A 27,786-nucleotide genomic window follows, 5' to 3' on the forward strand; every position below is an offset into this window, starting at 1 on the left:
TGCAACAAAAGCCATACCGGCTCTCGTGTAGTCGATCCAAGCTTATGCAGAAGTTTCAGGTTATACTCTAAATAGGGATAAGACCGAAGTAAAGCTACTCAACTTTTGTGGCTCCAGAGAGATTTTAGGCGAATCTGGATTGTCTTGCCAATCTGGTCCAATAAAATATCTAGGCCTGGAATTTGCAAACGACCTCATCTCCACTCTAGAAATGAACGAATCCACTACCTTAAAAAAAAAATCACAGATCTCCTAGAAGGGTGGTCTCCAAAATTCTTATTGTGGCGGGGAAGAGTCGAAACGATCAAAATGATGATCGCACCCCTCATAAACTATTTTGTTAGTATGTTGCCCATGATGCTATCAGATTATTTTATAAATAAGGTTGATAAGACTATTAATAATTTCTTATGGCAAGGGAAAAAAGCAAGGATCTCCATAAGTAAATTGAGGCTCGGGAAAAACATGGGAGGAGTTGGCCTTCCTAATTTTAGAAATTATCAAATGTCATACCTTTGCAAACATGGAGCTGCATGGTTCATATATAACCCTAATTACAAACCACAATGGGTAGATGTGGAAGTACACCTCACTAAAGGAATTCCCCTATTAGCAATTATGACAATGCAGACCAATAAACTGGAACACTCTAAATACATCATAACAAATACAAAAAAAGCCCTAAAACGGCTGGAGACTCTCCACAACAAAAATGGATACCTTAAATTTACAGGCGATATGGAACAACCCAGCGATTTAAAAAAAAATAAGTAAAGAACCCATATTCTGGAAAGACTGGTCTCAAAAAGGGATCAATTTCCTCAAGGATCTATATAATGAGACCGGTCCGATCCCATTCTCCACACTTAAAAATGATAAGGGTTTAACCGAGTCAGACTTCTATGACTTTCTAAAATTAAAAGTCCAGATCTCAAAACTTAACTCTATTTTTGACCCCCCCCCCCCCCTGACTACCCTCTAGACTCACCCAATTATTAAGTGCTGGCCACACAATCTCAAGGATTTACAAACTACTGCTCCATAAACCGTGCAAAAAAGATTTGAATAATGTGGCAAAATGGGAGGCAGAACCAAACAGTAAAGCAATTAAACTGGACTGGAAAAAAATACATACAATTCCTTTCAAACACAAAATCTCCCCTACTCTCTCACAAACAAAATTTATGATCATAAACCGGTCTTACTGGACCCCCGCAAGACTATTTAGATTAAATCTAACCCAGTACCCACTATGCTGGAATTGCAACACACATCCAGGTGACTTATCTCACATGCTCCTGCTATGCCCGATGCTAGAAAAGTTTTGGAATCAAATTTTTTATTTCATTTCACAGACACTTAGCATCTCCCCGGTTAAAGAACTATCCTATATATTGGCAGGCTTCTTGGACCCTGATCTGTCGAGGGAGGATGACCGCTTTCTGCTTGACTTAATGTTAACACTTGCATGTAAAATAGTCCTGTGTAATTGGAAGAGCTTTTGGAAGATCAAATTTAAGAAATGGCAGAATGGTTAATCTTTTTGAGAGGAGCTGATAACATTGTCTTAAATACCTCCCCTTGGAAATACCTCCCCTTGGAAACCCAGGCACAGGAAACTATGTCAGAAATAAGTTTCCCTGCAACTTCGAGGAAAATATGCTGTCCATAAGACCGGCCTCAATCAAGTTGGATCCTCACGGACCATTACGAAGGATTGTACAACTCAAGCATCTGGCCCTATCACGGATCTGCCAAGTACAACTTGCATGAATGCATGTTTGCTGTTTCCTTGAGGTCTGGGTCACTAAGGCCAGGTACAACTTGCATGTATGCTGTTTCCTTGAGGACTTGATCACTAAGGCCTACTGCATTCCAAGGTTATACACTCACTAACTTGTGTCCCTTCGCATCGATCCGATTAAATGTACCATCTGATCCACCGCTTGCTGTCTCTTAGAATGGCCTCATGGCTGACGTGTTGTACACACAATACTTTGCCCTGTCTTTTCTGTATTTTGTGTTTGTAAGGAAAATCAATCAAATTTCTTTGAACAAATTGTGACTAAACTAGGGAAAATATATATTCATGGTTATTTTGGTATTTATTCTCCCTTCTAAGTGACCTCCCAATTATTCACTCCTAGCATGCGAGATTTTCCAACCCTGTTGGGCGAAAACATGTAGAAAATGGATGATGGTTAGTGAGAAAAAATCATTGGTTTTTTTTGTGACATCATATTATAGAGTAAACCTTTTGTCAGTTTTAAGAATATGGTCCATGGATTAAAAATCTTAAATTGCCATTGTTTTGGTTTAGGGTAATTGCAAACCTTGGCTAATACCACACCAGTGGTTTGATGTTGGCATTGTAAATGAAGAATTATTTGTAATGCAGCATACGCGCTTAGAATTGATGATATCTTTGTCGAACTGTTATGTTTTTAGTGCATTAAATGTTACAGTAAGGATATAAAATGTCTTTCAATGTGTCTCCTAGTCCCAACAGATCAATCCTACAGTGGCCCTTCAAGTTCTTCTTCAGTTTGACAAGGCAATAAACACCGCATTGGCACAACGGGTCAGGAACAGAGTCAACTTTAGGGTGAGGAATAATTTGAAAGAATTAACACTACAGGCATTGAGAATGTTTAAAATTGTATTTCTTATAATCTATGCAAGCATAATGGTGGCTATGTATGCTGGTCTATTGATCTTCCAGGCAAGTAAAAGAAGATGATGGAAGTTTTCTACGATTACATTTTCTCAGCAATTCAGTCTTTCCAGATGATGTTAAAATATATCTATGTAGCGTGCAACTTTGTCATCATTTTCTGTCCTAAACTAACACTGTTGCAGTTGGGGTCTAATTGCACATACTGTGTTAACCCCTGTTCAGAAGCAAGTAAACATTGGTGCGGCATCAAGATAACAACTTGTAGCATAATACTGCATTTTTCTTTTTGCTTGGTAAATCCTGATTGAATGCGTGCAGGTAAAATGAACATTGTGATTTATAGGTCAGAATGGAGAAGGAGACTGGAATGCTGTATTTATGCTTTATCTCATGCAGAACCACTCCAAATACTGCAGCCTGAGTTCTTGTCTAATGCTATCTACACCACGATTTTGAGAGATTTTGCACTGTGATACATACCAGAAGTGCTGGCCGTGGCATTTTTCAGGTGCGGTATGCCCTACCCGTTTTGAGGTCCGCACCTCATATTGAGGATAATACAGTAACACTTGTGTTTTGCTGCTGAACTCACTAATGTGCTGCATTTTGTCTGCACAAAGTCAACCATGTTTTACCTAGAGAAATTTGTGTGGGGAACAAGTGCGAAATTACTACATTGGTGGTAATCGGGATTCTGGAGTAAACTCTGGTTTTCACCACTATTAGGATCGGCGCTGATTTTAGAACAAGGCTGTTAGTCTTTTGGTCTATATAAATAGCCTGCACCCACTCTAGTGCCTTTGCTCGCATGTTGGAACCTGCCATGGCTTTCATAATGAGACACCTAGTAATTTGTCTGGGTGGTACTGTGGCTGGAAGTCATTTCCCAACCAGTGTCTCCCTGCAGTTTAATAGAGATCATGAGTTTACGTCTCCTGAATGGGGAAATAAGATGCCTGCCATTGGCTTGCTAGGTCATTTTGCACAGGTTGCACAGATATTTTACCACCTGCTCTGTGTAGGCACTATTGATCTTTAGGGATGGCTTGTGTGGGTTCAGGGGTGTGTGTGTGAGGGTACAGTGTTTTGGTTGGATGAGGTTTTTTGTGTGAGGGTAGGGTGTTTTGGAGGGTGGGGCGCTGTACACATATTTGGAGGAGTTATTGTCGAATCCCTTTAGAGTGCTGGAGGGGACTGGTGGGTGCATATTATTTATTTATTTATTTATTACACTTATAAAGCGCACTATTACCTCGAAAGGCATCCTGGCGCTGGCAGCATCAAAAAGGCGAAAAAAGGGCGGCTAGTGGCAGGCTGAGAATTTAAGAAGAGAGGGGAAAAAGCCAAGTTTTTAGCTGCCTTCTAAAGGCAAGAAGGCAGTTAATCTGCCTGAGTTCAATGGGCAGGGAATTCCAAAGCTTAGCCGCAGCCACACTAAATGATCTGCCTCCCGCTCTAGATCTTTTAAACCTGGGTACGGCCACCATCCTTTGTAGACAAACCGGGCCCAACCCGTGAAGGGCTTTGAAGGTCAGACATAGGGACTTAAAGGTCACCCTCTCCCTCACTGGGAGCCAGTGCAACTGAGCCAGAGCCGCTACGGAAGAAGATCTCGTTGGCCAGCCTAAGGCTAGTTTAGCTGCTGCAGACTGGAGTCTCTGAAGCCTATCCATAAGGTAGCTCGGGGACTCCAGTAATAAAGCGTTGCAGTAGTCTAACCTACTGAGCACGGTGCAGCGCACCACCTCTATCCGAGCAGTGGGCGGTAACAGGGGCAAGATTTTTCTCAAGAGGCTTATAATGGTCATGCAACTAGCTGCCACTTTAGAGACCTGCGCCTCCAAGGAAAGGTCACTGTTGAACATAACACCCAGGTTCCGGACTACCTTCACCGGCTGGACCAATGGGGAAAGGTCCTTTAGCCAGAAGTTGCAAGGTAGAGAAGAATGTATCCTAGGCCGAGGGCAGTATAGCACCTCGGTCTTCCCTGAGTTAAATTGCAGCGAGTTGGCTTCCAGCTATTCCGCAGTGGCTCGCATGCAGCTGTGGAATTCCTCCAAGGAGGTAGACTCATTTCCCTCCAAGGACAGAATCAGCTGCGTGTCATCAGCGTAGTTGACGATTTCGATCTTAAAATGTTTGACGGCTATTAAGGGCTTCATATAGATGTTGAAAAGAATTGGGCTAACTGCCGAGCCCTGTGGGACGCCATGCGAGATGGTAGAGAAGGCAGATTGAAAGGGAGGAAGGGACACAGCTTGTTCCCTACCTTTGAGGAAGGACTCAAACCACCCAAAGGCACTCCCCACAACTCCTACCTCTCTCAGCCTGTCCAGCAGAATATCTTGGTTCACTGCATCGAAGGCGGCAGACAGGTCAAGCAGGATCAAAACCCCTGTCTGCCCGCCAACGAAGCTCATCCAGTACGGTCACAAGGGCCGTCTCTGTGCCATGAGCTGGACGGAAGCTAAATTGAACATCTTCCAGAAGCTTGTGCTGTTCAGGATATTTAGAAAGGGTGCCTGCCTCCACCCGCTCTACAATTTTAGCTGGATAGGGTAGGAGCGAGATAGGCCTAAAGTTCTTAAGGCAGTCCGGGTCAAGGGAGGGCTTTTTCAATAAAGGGCTCACCATCGCTTGTTTCCATTGGGGTGGAACCCTACCTGTAGCAAGCAGGCATATGCCTCCAGCCCAGCCCATGCCAGTCCAGTGTTTCTTAAGCCAGAAAGTTTTGATCTGTAAACACCAAGCCACTTGCAATCCCACCTAACTCCCCTTCCAACTCTTAATTGAAGTGTACACTAAAATTGTTTATTTGATGGTGGAGGCTGAGTAGTAAGCCTAGTTAGGTCTCTCCTACTAGACAGTGCATGTGTTGTCTGTTGTGTGAAATATTGTGGGCTTACCAAGAACAAACGAGTTTTGAGTCCATTACTTACCCTTGATTGTTTTTCTAGTCACTCATTTGCCTGATACTTATTCATGTCCCAGCTTGTCAGTCTTGTTTGTCACTCCCATGGAGCATTGCCTCTTTGCCATCACATTTGAACGGCTCTTTCATGCTTCCACTACTTGCTTTCAAGCATTGTTACTTATTGTTTTCAGTCCAGCAAGCTGCTGCTCTCGTATACTTCTCTAACTCTGCACTCAGGGCTTTGTGGGATGAATAAACTGGGGGGGGAAAGGGGAGTCACTCAAAGGGGCGTGGCCAAAGCAATTAAGGGTGTGGCTTAAAAACACTTAAGCTAAAAATCTGTGCTGAGCATAGTGTGCCGCCCGACTTGTATTTTGTGGTTTCTGTCATTGCATCCAGATATGATATAACAAGAAACATCATATCTACAAGAAGTGAGGACTATTGGCTTGGTCAATGGTTGTTAGTTGCAGAAGATAAAAAGCAGCAACTATGGCTTGTATGTAATATTGACAAAGCTTCCACTTAAAGCCCTGGTGACACCACGACAATGTTGCTTCTCCTGGGTTTCAAAAAGTGAAGCGAAATCCAGAGAGAAAATGACTCTCTTTAAAGGATTTCTCTTACCCTACAACGTTCACCTAGCATGACGTCATGCCGTAACTTCTCCACTAGTGAGAAGTGAGCAGTGTGAGCACGTGCACATCGATGTCACTGCAGTCTGGATAAAAGCAGACCACCTGTGCCAGGGCACAAAACAGAGCCCAATAGAGACCCGTTTCGAGGCCCTCTTTAAATAACTGCGGTGCGACCCGGCCCACTTAAAGCACTGTCTGCACTCCATCTTGCTTTCTATTTTCCTGGTGCTTATTTTTTGCCTTCTCTGTTACTCTCTCACATGTACTCCCCACCCCTTGCTTTCTCACAAATGTGCTTCTCCCTGTGCGCTCCACATTGCTTTCGCCCATTGCATCGCCTCCCAATGCCTGCACCGTGTGTATTGCTTTGCAGCCACAATGCATGTGTTGCTTTTCTCCAGCGCCCGCTGTGTTGCTGTCCCCCCCCATTATTCTTTTTTGTTTACTGATCCAACGCTGATCAGTAGTAAAACAGAAAAAAGCTCCCATGTTATTATGTAGGCTCGACAAAATTACCTGGACTGCTACTTAAAGTTTTTTGTTTTTTTTTTAAATATATTTTTGTACCACACAGCATGGGGGATACTGTGCAGCATGGCAAAAAAAACGTTTAAGTCTGTTGGTTATAAATGCGAGAACTATTGGCTTTGCTAATGTTTGCATTTGATTTTAAAAGAAAAAGCAGTGCCTGTAATTCATTACTAGATATGCCCTATACAATAACCCAGTGGTTTTCGAAACTGCTAATACAATAAATATAAAAAATATTATTTAAAAGTAATGGTATATTTTTAACAGAATGCCGTGTTAATTCAGGGCTGCCTTTATTATGTTGCATTTATATCTCACCCAGAGATTCATTTAGCTATTTGGCGAAACCTCATTATTGACACACCCACACTACATTAAACCTCTCCTACCATCCTTTGGCTAATATAGTTCAGCTTGCTTTAAAGATTGGCTCATATGGTTGTCCATCAACCTTGGTATAAGCCCACAGCGTATTGAGAATGTGAACTGCTAGTTCATATCCGCAATATGCCTTATATTTTGTTTTTGGGGAGGGGCTTTAATTGTTCTTTTAAAGCTTTTGGTGACCATGCTCTCTATTTGTCTCCCCCATCTATTTATAACCTATTGGCGGTTGCCACTGGGTAGTTCTAGTTAGAATTAGTTTTCCATGGGAAAAACATTCTTTGGTTTGCTTAGAACTCTGGCGTCATTTCACAAATCTTTTTGAAACTTTTTTTTATTTGCGGTCAGCCATGTCACACAGAGAAACATGAGAGATATACAAGTACTGTACAACAATTGCATTCGTTCTTGCAGTGATCAATTAAAATTCCCCTTTGTTCATAGTCCACTGTACCCTGTACAATCCCATTCCAACAGATATATTTAGGCATAGTGTCCTGCCGATATATCCTTCTTCCAGGTCCCAACCTGTCGATTGCATACCCATGCATTACAAATAAATATGAACATTAGTACAGTTTAAGTGCAATTAACGCATTATATTATGTTTCAATCATCTGTTTGTAATGTCTGGAATTATTGTACTAATGGGTCCCAAAAATCTTTTGGTCTGGAGGACTGTGATAGTTCTTCGGCGTATATGCCTAGTGACTCCTTACAGTAGGTCAAATCTGTGATCCAGTCCTTACTGTGTGGTAGTCTTTTGCTACCCCAGCGTAGAGCTACACGCCTTATGGCCAGTAATGATGCCACAGCCAGGAATTTGCTTTGTCTAGCCTGCTCGATTTTGTGTATTCCCAGTAAATTGACTAGCGGTGCATTAGTTATCTGTTCAGATAACATTGTAGTAAGAGTATTAGTTACTTCCTGCCAGTATTGTTGAATTTGCATGCAAGCCCACGCCATATGCAGAAATTCTGCGTGGTGGGCACTGCATCTATGGCATCGGTCATCTGTTCTTAGGTCATAATTATGTAATTGTGTTGTGTGTAATATACCTAGTTATAAATTTGAAATGTATGATGCGCAGATTCCAATTGGATGTGAGTAACTGCAATTGTGCGCAACTATATTCCCAGTCCTCTTTGGCGATAGTACATCCAAGTGTGTTTGCCCATCTATGTAGTGCTTTGTACCGTTCTCTGAATTGTTCACGTTGAGCTGCATTGTAAAGGGATGTTACTAGGCGTTGGCGTGTTGGTGACCTCAATAGTATCTGAAGTGCATTATGTGTCTGTGGTTCATCGGGGAATGTGTAATGTAGTTCTTTCCCTGCCAGCCTTAATCGTAGGTATGCAAATATCTTTAAGGGGGTGCGATGTGAACTTAAGGAGGGGTCTGTTTGTGATATGAATTGTCCATGTGGGAATATGTCACCATAGTGTGGAGTCCCATTTCCTCCAATTGGGTCATAATTTTCTTTTTTTGATTCAAGGTAATGCCAGAGGTGTGTAATTTTTGAAAAACTGTACTCGTCAAAGGGACAAAGGGGTACAATAATCTTCTAGCCCTGTAAAGAAATCCACTTGTCCCACGTACTCTATACAACTAAAAGCTATATGGACTAGCAAGAACTCATTACTAGTCAACTATAAAAGCCAAATTAAACTTGACCATCTCTGCCTCTTTGCCCTAGCAAACTCTCTTATTATAAAGTATTACCTTCCACACTGTTTTCTTGCTATCAGCAGTTAAACATTTGCCTTTCCACTAACTTGCAATAGAGCCCATACCAATTCCACATCTTCATCATAGGGTTCATCACACGACTGTTCTTTTTACTCGCAACAAGGGCTTTACACACTTACTGTCAAAGTCCACCACTCCCTTAGTACACATACACCTTCACACTAAATACATTGGAATGAATATTCCTCTCACTACCCATCCCATGACCCTCTCGCCACTCCCTTATCACAAGCTCTGTACCCCATGCACATTTTACTACAGGTTCTCTTCCCCTCTCAGAAGAAGTTGTATTCCCCCTCCAGTTTCACCATAGGCTTCATCCCTTCCAAACCCCTCTCTTGTCTACTGTTGCTACCTTACCTCTGCTCATCACAGGGTGCTCAGCCTTCTTTACCCCCCTTTGCGTTCTGTATTCATCTAAGGGCTCTGAGCAAGCCCTTTACCTTAACCATCTCACTTTGCTCCCTGCCTTCCAGCAGCCCTGCCAACTGCTCCCACATTAACCCTGGTAGTTAAGACATGTAAAGAGCAGCACAGGTCGAGGCATTTACATGTAAACCCTTTTTGTGACCAGTGCATTGATGGCAACGCAGTGATGGCAAAGGAAATGTATCTGTTTCAGAATTGTGCACTAAGGGCAATAGAAGGGAGTGGTGAGGAGCAAAATGACTGGCAATGGAGGAAGGAGTCAACATTGAGAAGCTTGGACAGTACATCTCTGAGAGTGGATATTTCAATAGCATAATACCCAAATCAATGATGGGAATGTTATGAGACTCGCAGATGGCACGGAGGCAGACCTCAAGGGGCCAGGCTGGATTGAGGTGGAGAGAACAGCCACCTGAGCTGTGATTTAATGAAAGAATCACCAGGCAATATCCAAGAGAGTAGGGCTGGCCAGTTATTAGGATACAGATACCTGGAAAGGCCTGTAGCAAGATCCAATGACTAAATTGAGGAAGAAATGAGACAGAAGGGATCTAGTACTAGGAAAAGGCACACATATTCTGGAGAAAACCTTCGTGAATTCAAGGGCAGAAACACCAGAGGGTGTTGTAGAGAAACGAGGTTGGCAAGAGAAATATAAAGGCCGCCAAACCATGAAGTCCAGTAATTAGAAGGTCCGATAATCTTAGGACAGAGGTAGAGCAGGTGACAGATGACAGCTCAAAGCAAGAAAACAGAGTTGTTTAGGCAGAATCAGAAAATTGGGTAGATGGCTCAGTGGGTTAAGATTTACTCCAGACAACTGCTGTGGTCTGCACACTGCGAGTTCAGATTTTGGCAATATATTTTTTGCTTTTCCTCCATTTAAGGATATCAAATTGAATATTATTACATAAATAATAATAAGATCTATCATTTATAGTGCTAAAACAGGAAAAGATTATTAAGCACTATAAATAAAACATAATTATAGGGAGGGATGGACTGCAGAGGAATAGGTATAGGAAAAGTCATCAGTGGTACAAAATAAAGTGCAAACTTTGTTGGAAGAGCTGTGTCAAGATCAGACGGAGAAGTACCAGAGGACATAGGTCAGATAAGCGCTCGAAAATCACGTCTGGTGATTAGCAGCGCTGTACAACCAAACCCTAAATAAAATAATCTTAGCCAGATGAAGAACAGCCATGTAGCCTGGAGGATAAAGGGAGCGATGAGATGTTTTGCTTGTGATCAATAGAGGAAGGGTAGTCTATACACGAGGCAAAGTCAGAAAAGCAAGGTTTCTTTGTGAGCCCTAAGTCCATGCTCTTGACTTGGACGGTCATGAGCAGTTCTTGAATTATCAAAACTTTACTTTGGGAACCCATAAATTGGGGGATCAAAGTGGGCAACAAAAAGAGGATGAAGTCACACGGGGCAGAGTCCTGAATAGCGGTCAACTTGTACATTTTTTTTTTTAACTGTCACAAAAAAACTGGCACCCAGAGGAAATACTAAAGAAAATCTGTTCTGACTTAATTGGTTGCAACGTCTGCATTTTTAAATATTTTATGGGGTTAAAGCACGTGCTGCAGCGAACTCTGTGTGCTTAGTAAATCTGAGGGCATAATAATAATAACGGTAAGGAAACTCTGGTGGTTAAAGCACTTGCTGCCGCGATCTGTGTTTTGTTTTAGTCACAGTTTTGACACATGAAGTAGCATAGAGTGTTAATGTGTATCCTGCGAGGCACATAAAGTCACATGCAGATGGCAGATTATTAGGTTATGTAGATAGGGAAGTGGGCCACTGTTTTATTACTTGCAGCTCATAATTTGCATTCTTTCTAATTTAGCACAGTGAGCTATGAACAGGCATCATGGATCCTATCGGCAAACACACATACAAAATCAACTACCCACCATCACTCACCAAAAAGGCCGCCAAACGCTTTAAACACAACTTCCTGAGGTCACACCCTGAAACTCCCTTTGTTGACACCCACTTCTCACCGGTCAATGGATCCCTGAACACTGATATCATCTTCCACACCACACGCAGAGCTCAATGGAGAAAAGCGTTCCTCATCCTACTCACCGTCTCCTCCACCAGAAAATCCCCATATAGCCTAACTCTCTCCATCACACCATCCCTAGTCTTTCCAGGCAGAGCCACCATCACTATTTACAATAACGGGATTGTCCTAGCACAAGCTACAGACAGGAACCTGGAACTGCTAGACAACTTGTTCCCCACTTTCAAAGAACACCTCTCCAATTCACGGACCAACACTCATATCTCCTCCAGTCCCACCAACCATGACCTCACAGCCACACACTCCTCAATCGGGGGCACACCTTGGTAGGTGTGCCCCCTGACCTCCCATCCCCCACCCACAACCCCACTATCCCAATTCAGCTCTCAAGCACAGACACAGATCGCTCCCCCTCATACACCACTCACACCACCGCCCCTTCTACCAACTCGCGGACCTCCACACATACCTTCAACACTCCTATCACACCTACAGCGAGCATTAACACACCGCTCACCGCTGACAGCACAGCTCCCACCTTTAACACACCAAAATTAGTCCAGCACCAGAATAACACGCACCCCGACAAATCCCCCCCTTTATCCCCCCCATTCTCAGTCCCCATTACCCTCTAACCATCTACGCAGAACATACCTCCTCTCTTAATTTAACTCCCCCTCCCCTCAACAGGATCATCTCCAATGCCGCTTCCCCTCCTACTCTCAGTCCCCACTATCCTCCCTACACCCCCACCACGGCTATCAGTCTCACAGACTACACCCTGACCCCCCCGCCTACCACCAATGCCCTCAGTCAGATCACCAACGTCCTCCCTACCTCATCCACACCCCTCTCGCCCAAAACTTCTCGCCTGCCTAACTCCATCCCGCACACCAACACAACGCAGACCTGCTCGTACACCAGCCCTCTCTCCCACCTGCACACGAATTCCCTTGTCAGCCAATCACTCCTGACTGCCACCTCCACCTCCCCCACGATGGAATACATCATGGCCACCCTCACTCAGATCAAAGAAGACATACACACCATCAAAGAACTACTCTCTACACACCCTATACACCTCTCACCCTCCTCAACCTTCCCTCCCAACTTGTCCCCTACTCCGCCGGCTGACTCCCGCACTCAACATTCATTTCCTACAGTTTTAGAAGCCAGACGCCGCCATATTGGTGCGGGTCGTGGCGCCTGTAGAGTGAACCTACGCACGCCTACTTAAAGCTCCACCCCTTTCAACGCGCAGGGTGGCGCCTTCTCTGTGCCTGAGTCGTGCCAGAGTCCTGCCCGTCTGCGCCCGTCAGCGTTCCGGCTGCGGACGGGGCAGGACGGCTGGCCGGCACTTTCATCTGGTAGGTGTCCTGTTCATTTTACTCCTAATTATGTTGTGTTCCTATACTTCTGAGATGCTTTTAAACCTCCGTCCTCCGATAGACCGCTGTCACTATGTTTTCCCTGGCAATCGTGCCCTTAGGAAAGGCTGTAATAACTGTGGCTGGCGCCTACCTACATTTGAAAAGCCTATATCGACTCCTCATTCGACTCCAGTCGCCTGCCTACTTCTTAACACACGCTCCTTGGGCTGCCACGCACTGGACATTTGGAACTTGCTTTATAATTCCAATGTTTCCTGTCTTTTTGTGACCGAAACCTGGCTACACGACTCTTCGGCCCCGGACTTAGCTCATGCCTTCCCGCCAAACTATTCAGTTTATAGGAAGGATAGATCAACTGGGCGTGGGGGCGGTGTGGCGATTATAGTAAACAAGATGCTGCGCTGCACCACCTTTCCGATTGACAACATTCAGGAGACCGAGGCCCTTGGCTTCACACTCAATCTATCCCCCTCCCAGGCATATACCGGCATTCTGTTATATAGAGCCCCTGGTGCCCTAGGTCCTTTCTTGGACGAACTACAGGTAGCACTTTCAGTCCCTTGTCTCAAATCGAAGCATTGCTTACTCCTAGGCGACCTAAATATACACATGGACGAGCCTACTAATCCTGACACTATGAAACTCACGGAGATAACCACTGCACTAGGGCTACTACCGTTCATTTATGAGCCTACGCACAATAAGGGCCACATTCTGGACCAAGTCTATTCCACCACTACTATTGATGCTCAAACTCCTCAGCCGGTACTATGGTCGGATCATTATTTAATTACTTTTTTCCTCCCATGTACCCCTTCCTCTAGAATGAAACCCACAGTTTCTTTCAAGCGACCGTCTAGACCCTTCCATCTTCTCTCAAATGAGTTGTTACTACAGGCGATGGAAGGCACACCTTGCATTTTATCAGGCAACGTGGAAGACGACCTCGCCTTCTTTGCGGAGTGGCTCACGGCAAGACTAGCACTTCTCGTTCCTGAGAAAATACTTAAAAATGGGAACAAACGACCTTCTGCCCCTTGGTTTACCCCGCAGCTCAGGGAAACCCGCCAAAACTGTAAGAGAGCTGAAAGAGCTTGGAGGAAGGAGTATAATCCTCTCGAGAAAATAACATTGAAAAATCTGACTAAATCCTACCACAAGTTGTTGTGGAAAGCGAAAAAAACCTATCTGGAACGGCGCATTGACGATTCAGGTAATTCCTGCAAGGAAATCTTTAAGATTGTCAAGGATTTCACGTCTCCTTCCTCGGGATCTCTTGCTCAATCACACTCTGAACCCTGGCTGATTGAATTGGCGCATTATTTTGTAGATAAGATAACATCTATCCAAGCCTCTCTTGCTGCGTACTCTGAACACACTCAGGCTGAACCACCAGAGGCCCTTTCCGCCTTACAATCTGTTCCAGCTCCCACTCTCTGGGAATTCCCTTCGCTGAGTCTGGCCTCTTCCTTAGACCTTCTTACAGGACTGAAATCAGGCTCCCCACTCGATCCCTGTCCTGTGTCATGCCTCAATAAAATAGCCCCAGTCCTAAATGTCCTCATCAATTCCATCCTCAACTCCTCATTGTCTTCTGGTGTAGTCCCGCGGGCTTGGAAGTGTGCTCTCATTCTTCCACTTCTCAAAAAACCAGCCCTTGATCCCATCGTACATGCCAACTATAGGCCAATCTCGCTTCTTCCTGCTCTAGCGAAGGTGGCCGAAAGACATGTGCACAGATCAATCTCAAATTTTATCGAAGAGAATCATCTGTTGCACTACACTCAATCCGGTTTTCGTGCTAACCATAGCACGGAGACCGCGCTACTTGAAGTCACCGTCGCTATTAGAGAGGTGTTGGATGCGGAAGGAAAGGCCATGTTGGTTATGTTGGACTTGTCGGCGGCGTTCGACACCGTTCCCCATGAGACCCTCCTAACACGACTCTGGGAGTGTGGTCTTCGGGGGACGGTGTGGAACTGGCTGAAATCTCTCCTAGCCGGCCGTCGACAAACGATCTGGGCGCCCCCTCACTCCGCCGCAATGGCACCTCTGGAAGTAGGGGTCCCTCAGGGGTCTATTCTTAGCCCCCTGCTTTTTAACATCTTTTTGGCCCCCCTTGCAGAGGTGGCGGAGTCTTACGGCGCCCAGATCGTGTCCTATGCTGACGACACCCAGCTCCTGTTTACTTGTAACAGGAACAAGGTGTTCGACGGGGCTCGCATCAGAGGATGTTTAGAGGCAGTCTTTGGTTGGTTCCGGGGACGCGGCTTGAAATGCAACTCCGATAAATCGGAGTTGCTTTTCTTTGGCTGTGCCACCGAACCAAATTGGAAAAGCTGGTGGCCATCGGACTTGTTTCCACCTGCAAATGCAAGTGTCAAAGCCAAAAATCTTGGAATCATTGTAGACAATGACTTAACCTTTGGGCCTCAAATATCTTGCCTTACTGGGAAATGTTTCGGCATCCTTCGGATGCTTAGAAAATTTCTTCCCTTGATTTCAATCAATCATCGCAGGGTCATTGTCCAAGCACTAGTAGGGTCCAGACTGGACTATGCAAATGCCCTCTACTTGGGTCTCCCTAAATACCTTGAAAGGAGACTCCAGGTAGTCCAGAATTCGGCAGCTCGGGCCATCTATGGGCTTCCCAGACGCGCCAGTGCTTCTAACCTGTTAAAAGAACTACATTGGCTCCCAATAGCTAAGAGAGTCCTTTTTAAAAGCCTGACGTTGACCTACAAAGCCCTCCACGATACTGGCCCTTCCTATATTAGGAAACGTCTTGTCTCTTACAAACCCAACAGAGCCCTACGGTCCGCCTTCTTGTTTAAAATGGTAGTCCCGACCATTAAACGTGCTAGACAGGGCGGTCGTTCCTTCCATCACTTGGCTCCTCGTGCCTGGAATGAGCTCCCCCTTTCCCTTAGACAGATTCCCAGTCTTATGTCCTTTAGAAAGGCTTTAAAAACTTGGCTCTTTACTAGATAGGCCCCTTGCCTCTCCTTTTGGTTTCTTAGTTACGTTGCCTCCTCGAAGGACCTCTTCGCGAAAGCGCCGGGACACTCCTTCTGGAGTAGCTGCCGCGCTATAGAAGAATCGGTTAACATAACATAACACGCCCCACACCGGGCGTCAATCCCTGCTCATAGGCGCAGCAACTGCCCTCGGCCCCCGCATCACACCTGCAACGTCTCACGCAACTACACCTCCCCGCCCAACTTGCACCCCACCCATCCGACTAACTCTCTCACTCAGCTATCCCCCAATCTGACCTCAATCCCAGGTCGTAATCGCAACAATTGCCCGCGTCGCACCCACAACTCTTCTTCTGACCTCGACACACTCACCCTTCTCCGCTCCTATGACCCAGCCCCCCAAAATAACACAACCACCCCACACCTCAACATTCCCACGATACACTCAAATCCCCTTAGACCGCCCACACTAAACAGCAGATTCTCCATCCCCAATAACCTTAGAAAAGTCCCTCTCTCTCTAGAACCATCTACCACCCTCAACACACCCCGTCTCAAATGCACTCTTCTCAACTGCAGATCAGCCAAGAAACATTCCGCCGCCATTGCTGACCTCCTCTTATCGCGGGACCTTGACCTAATCATCTTGACTGAAACCTGGCTAACTGAATCTTCGACACCTATAATGGACATCTTGGTTCCTCCCGACTACCACATTATCAGGCTCGACAGAACAGGCAAAATAGGTGGTGGAATCGCATGCATCTACAGGAACAACCTCTCTGTTCAGAAAGTCAATTCCACCTCCCTACCATCCCCAACATCCTGGGAATACATATGCCTTGACATTATTAGTGAGGGCAAACCGATATGCTCGCTTCACAGCATTTACCACCCACCCAGGGACAACTTCACCTTTTCCCAAGAAATAATGGAGTTGATCTCAACTAATTCCGGACGGCAACTCACCCAAATATACCTTGGTGACTTCAACCTCCACTGGAACGATCGCAACGACGCAGTGGTAAATAGTCTTAAAAATTTCCTCGATGCACTTAACCTCACCCAAATATGCAACAGCCCGACCCACAAGAAAGGTTCTACCCTCGACCTGATCATCTCCAAAGAGGATTCTATCCAACTCGAGTCCATCCAACCCTGTGACTGGTCAGATCATCATATTGTCACATTTTTTATCAATGAAAAAGTCAAAGTTAACCCGGCTCAACTCTCCAAGCCCAAAGTCTGGAAAAGAGACTCGAAAAAGCTCAACCCAGGCTCTTTGCCCCCTAACAGTTGCAACCTCCTACTGCCACGACAGGCGCTACAGACGTCCAAACTCTGACTGACCACTATCTCAACGCTATGTCCTCTATAATTAATGAGGCTGCACCTATGGAGCTGAAAAGAATCTCTACTAAAATCTCCAAACCATGGTACGACTGGAGTCTCAATGAGGATAGACGAGACATGCGAATGGCAGAGCGTACCTGGAGATCAGCTCCCTCTGCAATGCACCTAAAAGAGCTGAAGAAAAAGAGAAACGCCTACTTCAGGAAAATAAAACGCTCAAAATCAGACTTCTTAAGCCTCCAACTCGACCAAGCAAAAAACCGCCCGATAAAAACGGTTTGAGCTAATCAAAACACAATCCAAGGAACAACCCCAACCGGTCAACACTAGGCATGAGGCACCCTCCTGTGAAGACTTCGCTGCTTTCTTTATCCAAAAAACTGACAAAATAAAAAGCGATCTCCTCATTGACGCAAGCCTCTACTCCAAACCCCAATGCCTAGCACCCACTGAACCAAAAAACAATGCTACATGGTCTACCTTCGACACATACTCGGAAGAAGAAATTGGCAAACTGCTCAGCACCCTGAAACCATCCAATCACCTCACGGACCCCCTCCCTGCCTCCGCAGTAAAAGACTTTACCCCTTTGCTTCTCCCTCTCTGGACTAAAATTATCAACAGCTCTCTCCAACAAGGAAGCATACCTGCCTCCCTCAAAGTTGGTCAGGTCACACCTCTACTAAAGAAACCTACAGCCGACCCCTCTGATCTCAACAATTACCGTCCCATCACCAATATTCCTACTCTCGCCAAACTGTTGGAAAAATGCGCACAACTACAATTGACTAAACACATTGAGCAATTTGATCTCCTCAACAGCCACCAGTCAGGCTTCCGAGCAGGACACAGCACAGAAACTGCTATGACTCACATAATTGACGACGCACTTCAAATGCTAGACCAAAACGACACCTGCCTCCTCATCCTTCTTGATCTCTCTTCAGCATTCGACACCGTTAAACATGAGAATCTACTAGAACTACTAAACACAAGAGTGGGTTTCTCTGGAACTGTTCTCAAGTGGTTCACTTCCTTTCTTCACAACAGGTCGCAGAAATTCAAGAGCAACAACCTGATGTCCTCGCCAATACCTGTAACGCTAGGCGTCCCCCAAGGATCCTCTCTATCCCCAACTCTGTTCAACCTAGTCATGGAACCTCTCACCTCCTTGCTACATGCATCCAACGTAAACTTTCACATGTACGCCGATGACACTCAGCTATATCTCAAGCTACAATCCCCCAAAGACATCTTGCGTCTGAACTCAACGACCAGAAGCACCCAATCTTGGCTGGCTGATAACCACCTCAAACTCAACGCTATGAAGACTGAGTTCCTTCTGATCTCACCTCCCACGAAAATATCTACCACACAAACATGGCTTAAGCACCTAACAGCACTCAATGTCCAACCGACCATAGTGGATTCAGCAAAATCCTTAGGCATAACACTTGACACCAACCTCAACATGCAGCAACATATCAGCAAGGCAACAAAGGGAGCGAACTTCCAGATCAATACTCTGAGGAAACTTAAACCCTACCTCCCAGCCAAAGTCTTCCAAACAGCAGTACAAGTACTAGTCATCCCACGTATTGAATACGGCAGCACCGCCCTCTGCGGACTCCCCCTAACTACTACCGCACCACTAAGAGCTTCTCTGAATGCTGCAGCGAGACTCATCACTGGGTCAAAAAAGCACTCCCATATTACCCCTGACTTGAAATCCCTGAATTGGCTGCCTTTTGAAGCCAGAATACATCTGAAAATCGCCTGCATGACACACAAGGCGGTACACCTAAACTCACCCGGCTACCTCGCTCAGAAACTGACAATCTCTGGGGGAAGTAGAAACACGAGAGGCACAAACAATCTTCTGCTGAAACCTCGAAGATTCAGGAAGGAAAAAACATACAAGCGCTCCTTCTCAGGATTGGCGCCTAGGATTTGGAACTCACTCCCTCCCGAAACCAGGCTTATCTCTTCCACTACACTCTTTAAAAAAGAAGTAAAAGCTATCCTCATGGCTAAATACAATTGATCTATTATCTCGAACTCTGTTAACACCCTGCACCGATTCGTACTACATGCTTGACCCATTTACTTATTTGTATGAGTTGTCTTATTACTCACGTGATGGGCTTTGCAGCCACCTATCTGTACTGTATGATCTATTGATTTATTGTTTGACTATGTTCCCTCATGTACCCCTCTATGTAAAGCGCTCTGATATCTGTGAAGATCTTGTTCGCGCTATATAAAACTTTGAAAATAAAATAAATAAATAAATCAAGCACCTGCATGTTAACTGCAAGACACGGGTTTAGAACCTTGTTTGTTCTCAATCTGTTATTATAAGGCTGCTAAAACCTTTTTTTAGCATTAATAATGGACCATCCCAGGCACTGTTATATTTTAAACCCCAAATTTCAATTTCTACCAGCTATACAACTGTGGCATATAATCCCTACCAGTAAAGACTGTGACTCCTACACCTTTGTGTTATGCATCATCATGTACATTGAATTACACTACACACTTGTATGATTAATAGTCAGTGTATAATTGTGTTATGTAAAGCGCTCTGACACCCTACAGTGGGATGAGTAGCGCTATGAAATTATTACATTTAAAAAAATAGGAATTGCTATTTACTTGTTATTCCTGTAAATACTCATACATACTGATACATCTGACATTTTTACAGTGCATGCATATGTTTCATATAGGAGTTGCAGAAAATAAAAAAACAGTATCCAAATCGTAGCTTTTAAGTAAGTGATAAGAAGCTGGGTGAATTCATTGCTTTGGCATTTAGGTGTTAGGATCTAGATAGCGTCCAGCCAGGATTATACTCGATAGAAGGAGGGCTGATGGCACTGTAAATGTTCTCTTCGTTTTGGCTCAATCCTGCTGTGTTTCCCCGCATATGAGGTAGGTAAATCCTTACCACGCGGCCCCCTGAGCATTTTGGGGTGGTGCATCCTCAGCGGCTGAGCAACCGCTTACACATGGCAAAACACTGGTAACTCACTCGAGAAGCAAACGGGAAACACACAAGGTTACCAGCCTTTATTGAAGAGGTACGGGCAGGTTCAGCAGCTGGTAAAATGAAGCAGCCTCTCGAGCTGCCTGACGCGTTTCGAAGTTCTTCTTTCTCAAAGGCTCCCAACGAGAGGTGTGTACTTGATCTCCTCCTCCCAAAGCATTTATAAAGCCCCGCCTTGCATTGGTGCTACTCATCATCTTGTGGCATTATGGGAGTAGGAGTGTCTTTTATCCTTTCCTTATTGCGCACAAATTACTGCCTGATGAAGCCCTGGAGTGGGCCCCTGCTGCCGTTCGAGACCTAAATCCTGCTGTGTTTCCCCAGCCGAGGACAGCAGCCGCCCCATGAAAAGCGCGCGAAGGGAGCACTCGATCCAGCCACCATCCGTGTAGGTGATAACAAACCGTCGGTAGGAGACAGTTGAAGACTAATCCGGCCACTAGACATTAGGAGTGGAGGAGCCGGAGACTGACCCGAAGGCCTGGCAACACTGGGTAATTGCACCATGGGCCCTTGATCTGGGGAGTCCCGGGAAGCATCATGTTGTGAAGGCGTAATCGCTAGTACCAGTGTTGACTGGTGCCACGTAGAAGACCTATCGCCGCCCAAAGAGTCGGGAGGAGCAACAACCTCAACCAAGGGAAGAGGAACTGACGTTGGTACCGGTGTCGATCGACACCGCGTCTGAGTAGCCAGGACGTTGACGACCTCCACAGGGGACTCGACCGGGACGCCTACCGACATCGATCCCACTGTAAACTTCCAGGAGGAAGCACGAGATGCCGGGCCCGGAGTCTAGCCAGGAGTCGCCGGTGCCACCTCCGACGTCGGCGCAGGAAGCTGCTCAGGGCTATGTGCCGACTGACTGGGTGGGCTGTGCTCTGGGCCCTGGCTGGTTGGCGTCGCATCTGCTCCGGAATCGGAGTCGACGCGCACAGCCGGTGCCGGGGAAACGACTGCAGTGGAGGACCCGGCATGAGTGCCTGCAACCTCTGTGGGACCCAAAGGCGCACCAGGCAGAGAGGGAGTTTCAAAGCAAGCCTTGGCTGCCTTAGAATAGGCCTCCATTTGGGCACGGGTTGAACCAACTCCCGGAAAGGGAGGGTCCGGAGGATGTGGCTGCCGTGCGCCCGTACCTGGCACAGCGCGAGAGGAATGGGCGGCAGCTGCACGGACATTGGAGGAAGACCTCCGCAGGCGACGCCTGTGCTTACGGTTACCTGTTTTTGAATGGCGGTCGCTGGAGTGACCTCCGGAACGAGCCCGATTCCGAGAAGAAGAGCGGCAACAGGGACTTGGGCTTCATCTGCTGACGGGCGTCAAACTCTTTGGAGTCGTGGTGCACGCCGGGGCACCACATATAGATAAGGTGCGGGTCAGTGCCAGACATCTGACTCGCACAGGCTTCGCAAGCTTTAAAGCCGGAAGGCATTGCACAAACTTCCCACGACACCGAGGGTGTCGAAAACCCAAAACCAGGCCAAGAAACTGCTGGTTTTCCAGGATCCGCCCTCGGACGCGGTAAAGAAGAAAACTGACGTCAGCGTGCCGGGAGGGTCATATATGGGTCCTCTGACGTCATGTCCGTGGACGACGTCTTGGCAGAGTCGGGCGGCACCACCTCCCGGCGCGCAGAGGTGCTGCTCCGGAAAGTTTTCCAGATCCAGTCTGACGCCTGGAGATATTGTAAGTTAAAGGAATCTCCGGCAAGAGGTCTCTATCAGATATTTGAAATTACATCATTGATGACCAAACTCTGCAATTTAGGGCGTGAGTTAATAGTTACATTAGGGACAACTTACAACTGCTTGTGTTGGTGCAAATTAATTTTTTGCACAGAGTAAAATGCGTCCAGAATTGATGCATACACTCCACGCTAAAATATAGCATATAATGCCCTATTTGTGTTTCGCTTAATTTTTCAGAATTTTCGCATCATTTGACAAAACAATTGTTGATTTTGAACACCCCTGTCATATTTTTTGTCTAAAATCTTGTACAAGAAGTCATTCCTAAATTATACTGAAGCACATTTTGGAGGTTTTTAGGCTGTAACAGGTGTGCATTTTAGACACGTACCCTTAAAACTTTAAATGTAATCCTGTTTCAAGAAGTGGTTTAAGCTCGTGTCTTATACGTGTTCTTGCGACTGTGTACCACTAGATGGTGCTCGTAAAGCACCTGTTCTTTTTGACTCTGTACTATTGTCTGAGTAGTTTCCCATGCTGCTTGTATAAAATGTTCTCTTTTAAAATTTCGAGTTGGTTAACCCTGTGCCTTGAGCACCAGCAATATTTGTTATTATCCGGTGATTGAAAGTTCACGTATTCCTGATCGACACTTTTCATACGACACAAGGCCTCTCTTACTATGTTAAAACTACGATAAAAGGCTTAAACTATCCTTATTTTTATCAATTCCGGAAGTCGGTTGAACGCAGCACTTGTGCAGATTGGCGCTAACAAATAAGCATATAGGGCTCCTCCAAAGTAGCTAGCACAGAAATGTAGCAAGTTATATAGATAACCCTGTTCTCTGGACTGGACACAAATCCTCTGCACTTATATAATGTAACTACGTGTTAGCTAGCTACCAGGTTTATAAATGAGTGTCCTTATCTAGCTGGTGCTTTTTCATCTTTTTCAAGGATTTATTTAGTCTCTTCTACTGTCCAGACTGTGCTGAAGGTAAAGAGAAGAAACTTCAATCCCTTAAGTCTCGAGTTCTTTAAAGTCTAAGATACTTCTTGTCGAGAATACTAGTCTCCTCTCTGAGTCTTGTGGTCGTGAGGTTGACCTACGTCTTCCCTTTTACTGGAGTGCCGAGGTGTGAGATTAGAGCATCCAGGCCCCCTGTAAAGGTTGAGGTAATGGTGTCCACATGAGGCTTTGCAAGTTTGCATTTCCTGGACTGCAGAGAGGCATTACGTCTTTGCTCCCGTTTCTGCAGCAGTGATTAAAATCTTAGGAGTGTTTATTTGCATGAGGCCAGGTAAGCCAATGACTCCCTTCTCTCCATTAGACTTCTTATATTCCTCGGATTCTCCCTCGCTCGCTTTGAGTATTTCTGGTTGAACAGGTTCCAGGAAATTGATAGCATTGTTTTCTCTGATTTTCCATGCTTCTGCCATTAGTTGTGAATGGTCTTTGATGCTCCCCTCGGAATCAGGAAGTGCTTTTTCTTGGGGACACAGGTGAGTAATTTGCAATGTGCCGTCGCTCCACTGCCACATCTAGGGGCACATTACGATCGCGGACAGAGCCACGAGTGGGAGGGAACGTCTGCATGTGCTGCGGCATTCCCTCCTGTGCAATTAGGATGTGACCGCCACATCCTCTATTTTTAACATTGCGGCGGGTGTGGCTTCAAGTTAAAAACGCATGCATTGCATTTTCATGCACAAAGCGGCAGGCACCGCAACGGGCCCCCGAAGTGAAACTCCGTATGCTTTTCCACGGCGGAAAAGCATGTCATACACACCATCCTAATATGGCTGGCGGTGTCTGATAGACACCGCCAGCCATGTTAGAGCCTTTCCGCAGCGGTCGGAAGGCGACTGCGGCGGAAAGGCTGCGGACGGAATCCCAGACCCACCGCCATCCTAATATGGCGGTGGGTCTTTTGAGGCTCCACAGCGGAAGCCACCGCCGGCCCGGAGGATGCGGAAAAACCGCTATCATAATCGGCCCCCTAGTACGAATGCTCTATTTTTCTATTCTCTATCCCTAACTTTCTCTTTCTGGACACTCCAGAATCTTCAAAGCTGGGTTCAGGTCTCGACAGCTTTGGGCTCCGCATGGCTTGCCTTTTTAAATCTTGCTACAGGGCTTATTTGATGGTGCAGGCCACCTCTCCTTCACATGGGGGCTACCAAATGCATAACTAGCACTGGGAGTCCACAGATGGGTGGGTAGTATCCCTTTTAAAAAAAACTAAATCAAATCGGTATTGTTTCCGTGTCAGTGGATTCACTCTGGTACATCTTTAAAATTAGGCTACAATTGTACAAGTCATTTCAAGGTATTAGCCCATGACGACTTTGGTATTAGGGTTAGGAATTCCATTGAGTTGTCCACTGACTGAGAGAGCTCAACCCTTTGTAAACTCACGCAAGCATGTTCTTTGCTACATACCATGTGCATATTCCTGGTATCTTTAATGCCAACAGATATATTGGGCCGAAACTGACTTTATTTAAAAGAATGCAATATATGTAGATCAAATCTTCCTTTTTACACCTCGTGTTAACATTTTTAGAAAGGGCACTTTTAGGTCCATATGTATCTATTGTTAATTGTGATGATGGTAACTTCTTCCAAGTATTATTACTCTTCAAATGATACAGGGCTAGTCTATGATTACAAGGAACAACAAGCATTGACAAAAACAAAATCTGGCTTGGCTATGCAAGAGCTTTTGGCTTTAAACCAAAGAAACACATTTTCCCCTTGACCCACTATATTATAATACTGGCATGCAATAATACACCTACCAAACTATCTTATAATCTGATTTAAAAACGTACACTTTATTGTCACAACAAGTTGTTTTAGAGCTCATTGTACATCCTACAACATTTAAAAATTCGTACACAATAACAATAAAAAGAATACTATAGTCCGAATAAAATCCTACCCAGACAACTCTTATAGTTCATATAATTTCTTAATGCCCCAGACAATCAATTATGACCAGCATAATAAAGACAACACGAACTTTAAGACCTAACTACTGTCAAATACAATTGCACATCTATTTTCTGTTCTAGATACGTCAGTTAACGCATTGTCTACATCAGTATTTAACTATTTACGTATCAGTTCTTCAATTGTGCCTAAGGGAAAGCGCCAACCCGTTTCGATGGTTTTTCATGAAATTATCTCCATCTTTATCAAGACTTAAAGTTTTTCATTGTCTTAATGTTTTCAGGGATTGCTGTGTATCTTCTCCCTTCAACAAAAAAGATTGCACAAATAATAATCATATTATTAAAAAAAAAAAATCCTCTCTGTACATTACAAGATATTACATTCAAGTCTCCACCCTGGGGGATGTGTGTGCCTTAACGTCTTCCTGAGGGCGCTATTTGTTTACCACCATATTCTGCCTATTTACATTAGGTGGAATCCCTTACCTATTTTCTTTGGGTGGTGCCCTACGGCAAACATAAACCCCTTCCTGCGATGCAGATTTCCCTATTACGCATTCGCTGTGGTAATTGGTCATTCATCCCTGTTACGCATTCACTGTGATAATTTGTGATTCATTCCTATTCCTTCTAGATGTTTGTGGTCTCATAAATAGTTCCGTATACTACTCTCTGTTTTGTTGGGCCTCTCATATCTCCCCAGGGTTAACTGCAATGCTACTGCGAGTGGTCTTCCTCTTATCTACCATCTTCCCTTATCAAAGTTATTACTAGATTTCTTCTTAGTAACCCCCTCAAAACATGTCACACCTTGTAGTTCCAGACCGTAGTCTTTGTACTTTTCAGAATCCTATATATCGTCTAGTTCATGCGAGCAGTATTACCATCTGCGGGAGCTGTTCCAAATTAAAGGAAAAAATGTAAATAAAGCCCCTTCTACTTCCACGTTCAATGTTAGACCACCCTCCCGAAATGGGTTTCAATGGGTTTACCTGCAATGTTAGATTGACTCGTGTGTGCGATGTCAAAATATGCTGGTACTCTAGTTAATTAAAAAACAGCCTCTCGCCTGACTTCCGTTTTATACTTCAGCCAAGGTTGTCACTGTATTCTATAAGAGGCGAGAAAAAGGCAAAAAAAGGCAATTCTTGCTATCGTATTTTATCCCTACTAAGAATGCATTATTTAGGGGTCACCTTCCCTTGTTAGCTCCTATCTTGATTATTACCTGGTTAGATCTGTGACTTCCCCCGTTTGTTTTTCAATCATGCAATCGTACGTCTTGGCCAGGTAGTTTGTTTCAGGCTACACTTCGGTATTACGCTGCTGAAACGCAACCAAAAGCAATTTGGGTTTAACTATTAAAAACATAAATAATGTTGCCTCTATCGCCGTGTCTTCACTAATTTAAACGGCCCCCGATTTCTCTACATACCTCAAGTTCAGCGTTTGTGCTCCATCACTGGGCTCTCCATGTTTCTTATGAATCCTCGGAGTGAAAGTTTAGAGTGCTCATATTTAGCTAGTGAACGTCACCTTCTAATTGGATATTCCTCGTTTTTAGCACCGCCCTCGGGATCTGTCCTGCAAGCTCCATTTTCATTGGTCTTTACTAGCGTTCACCCTAACTACGGTGTTTTTACTTTGTTCCAACTTTATTAGTTTATCCTCCAGGTTCATCTGCGCGATTAATCGCTCGTTTTTTGCCGCGATTTTCATAACCTGTCATGCATCCCCTATATATTACTGCAATGTATCTTGTATGTCTGCCTAATCAGTTGTATGTCACAAGAGATGAGCTCGTCATGAGCACAGAAGGGGCTAGACATGCAAAATTATCTTGCTTTCATACAGAAACAATTTCCGACAGAGGTTAAGTTTTCTTCACTGGAACAAGATATCTCCTTAAAAGATATTTACCATGCCCTAAAACTTTTAAATACGGGGAAAACACCCAGCCCAGATGGATTCTCTGTGGAATTCTATTCCCATTTTTCCAAAACCCTTTTTCACCATCTTCTTTCTTTGTTTTCTTACTTTATCTGCGCTAAGGCCTCCTCCGGTACTTTTCAAGATGCTCTCATTTCCTTAATCCCTAAAGATGGGAAAGACCCTCATCTCTGTAAAAATGATAGACCAATCTCATTAGTCAACTCTGATTATAAAATATTCGCTAAAATACTAGCTCTCCGATTAGAACCTATCTTACAATCCATTATTTGTAAAGAACAGTCTGGCTTTATTAAAGGTCGGATTATCTCAGACAATACTCGTACCTTCTTTAATATATTACATAAAGTTAACAAATATCCCCACTCTCTTGCAACCATGTCTTTAGATGCAGAGAAAGCTTTTGACCAAATGGATTGGTCTTTTATTTTTCATACTTTATCCTGGTTCTGTTTTGGTCCCAAATAAATTTTTTATATTTCTTTATTATATACCTCTCCCAAAGCTACCATTTTTACTAATGGCTCTTTTTCTGATTCCTTTATTTTACAGAGAGGTGTTCGCCAAGGCTGTCCCCTTTCTCCTCTCCTTTTCATTTTAGCTTTAGAGCCATTTTAGCTTTAGAGCCATTCCGAGCTAAGATTAAGCAGAACACTGAAATTCATAGTTTCCAGCATGATAAACTTCATATTAAATGAGTGTCTATGCAGATGACATTCTCTTGTTGTTATTTAAACCACAAATATCCATTCCAGCCTTTGTAGCTGAAGTTGATGCTTTCTCTTCACTTTGTGGTTACAAACTAAACTACGATAAATGTGAAATCTTTCCCTTGAATATCCCCTGTTTTAAACAAGATTTACCTCCCACTAATTTTGTGTGGAATCCCCAACAAATTAAACATTTAGGTCTCTTGTTTGCTCCCTCTATTAAGAAAACACTTACCCTAAATATGACCCGTCTTTTCTCTATCTACTTCTACCAATAAATGGCATCCTTTATACTTGTCATGGTGGGGCAGACTCCATACCATTAAAATGATGCTGGATCTCATCAGTTT

The 27,786-nt window shown here is 44.7% G+C and overlaps 1 protein-coding gene across 2 annotated transcripts in view; it reads left to right on the forward strand.

The window, feature by feature from the left end:
• GTF2A2 (general transcription factor IIA subunit 2) overlaps positions 1-27,786 on the forward strand; it is a 122,156-nt gene that overhangs the window by 79,379 nt on the left and 14,991 nt on the right. For both annotated transcript variants that reach the window (XM_078685155.1, XM_078685157.1), the window contains one exon: positions 2,501-2,605. In XM_078685155.1, the coding sequence (XP_078541281.1) occupies positions 2,501-2,605 (105 nt within the window). The remainder of the gene's footprint in view (positions 1-2,500; positions 2,606-27,786) is intronic.

This window comes from Lissotriton helveticus, chromosome 3_2, assembly GCF_964261635.1.
Source record: "Lissotriton helveticus chromosome 3_2, aLisHel1.1, whole genome shotgun sequence".
NCBI classification, from domain to species: domain Eukaryota; kingdom Metazoa; phylum Chordata; class Amphibia; order Caudata; family Salamandridae; genus Lissotriton; species Lissotriton helveticus.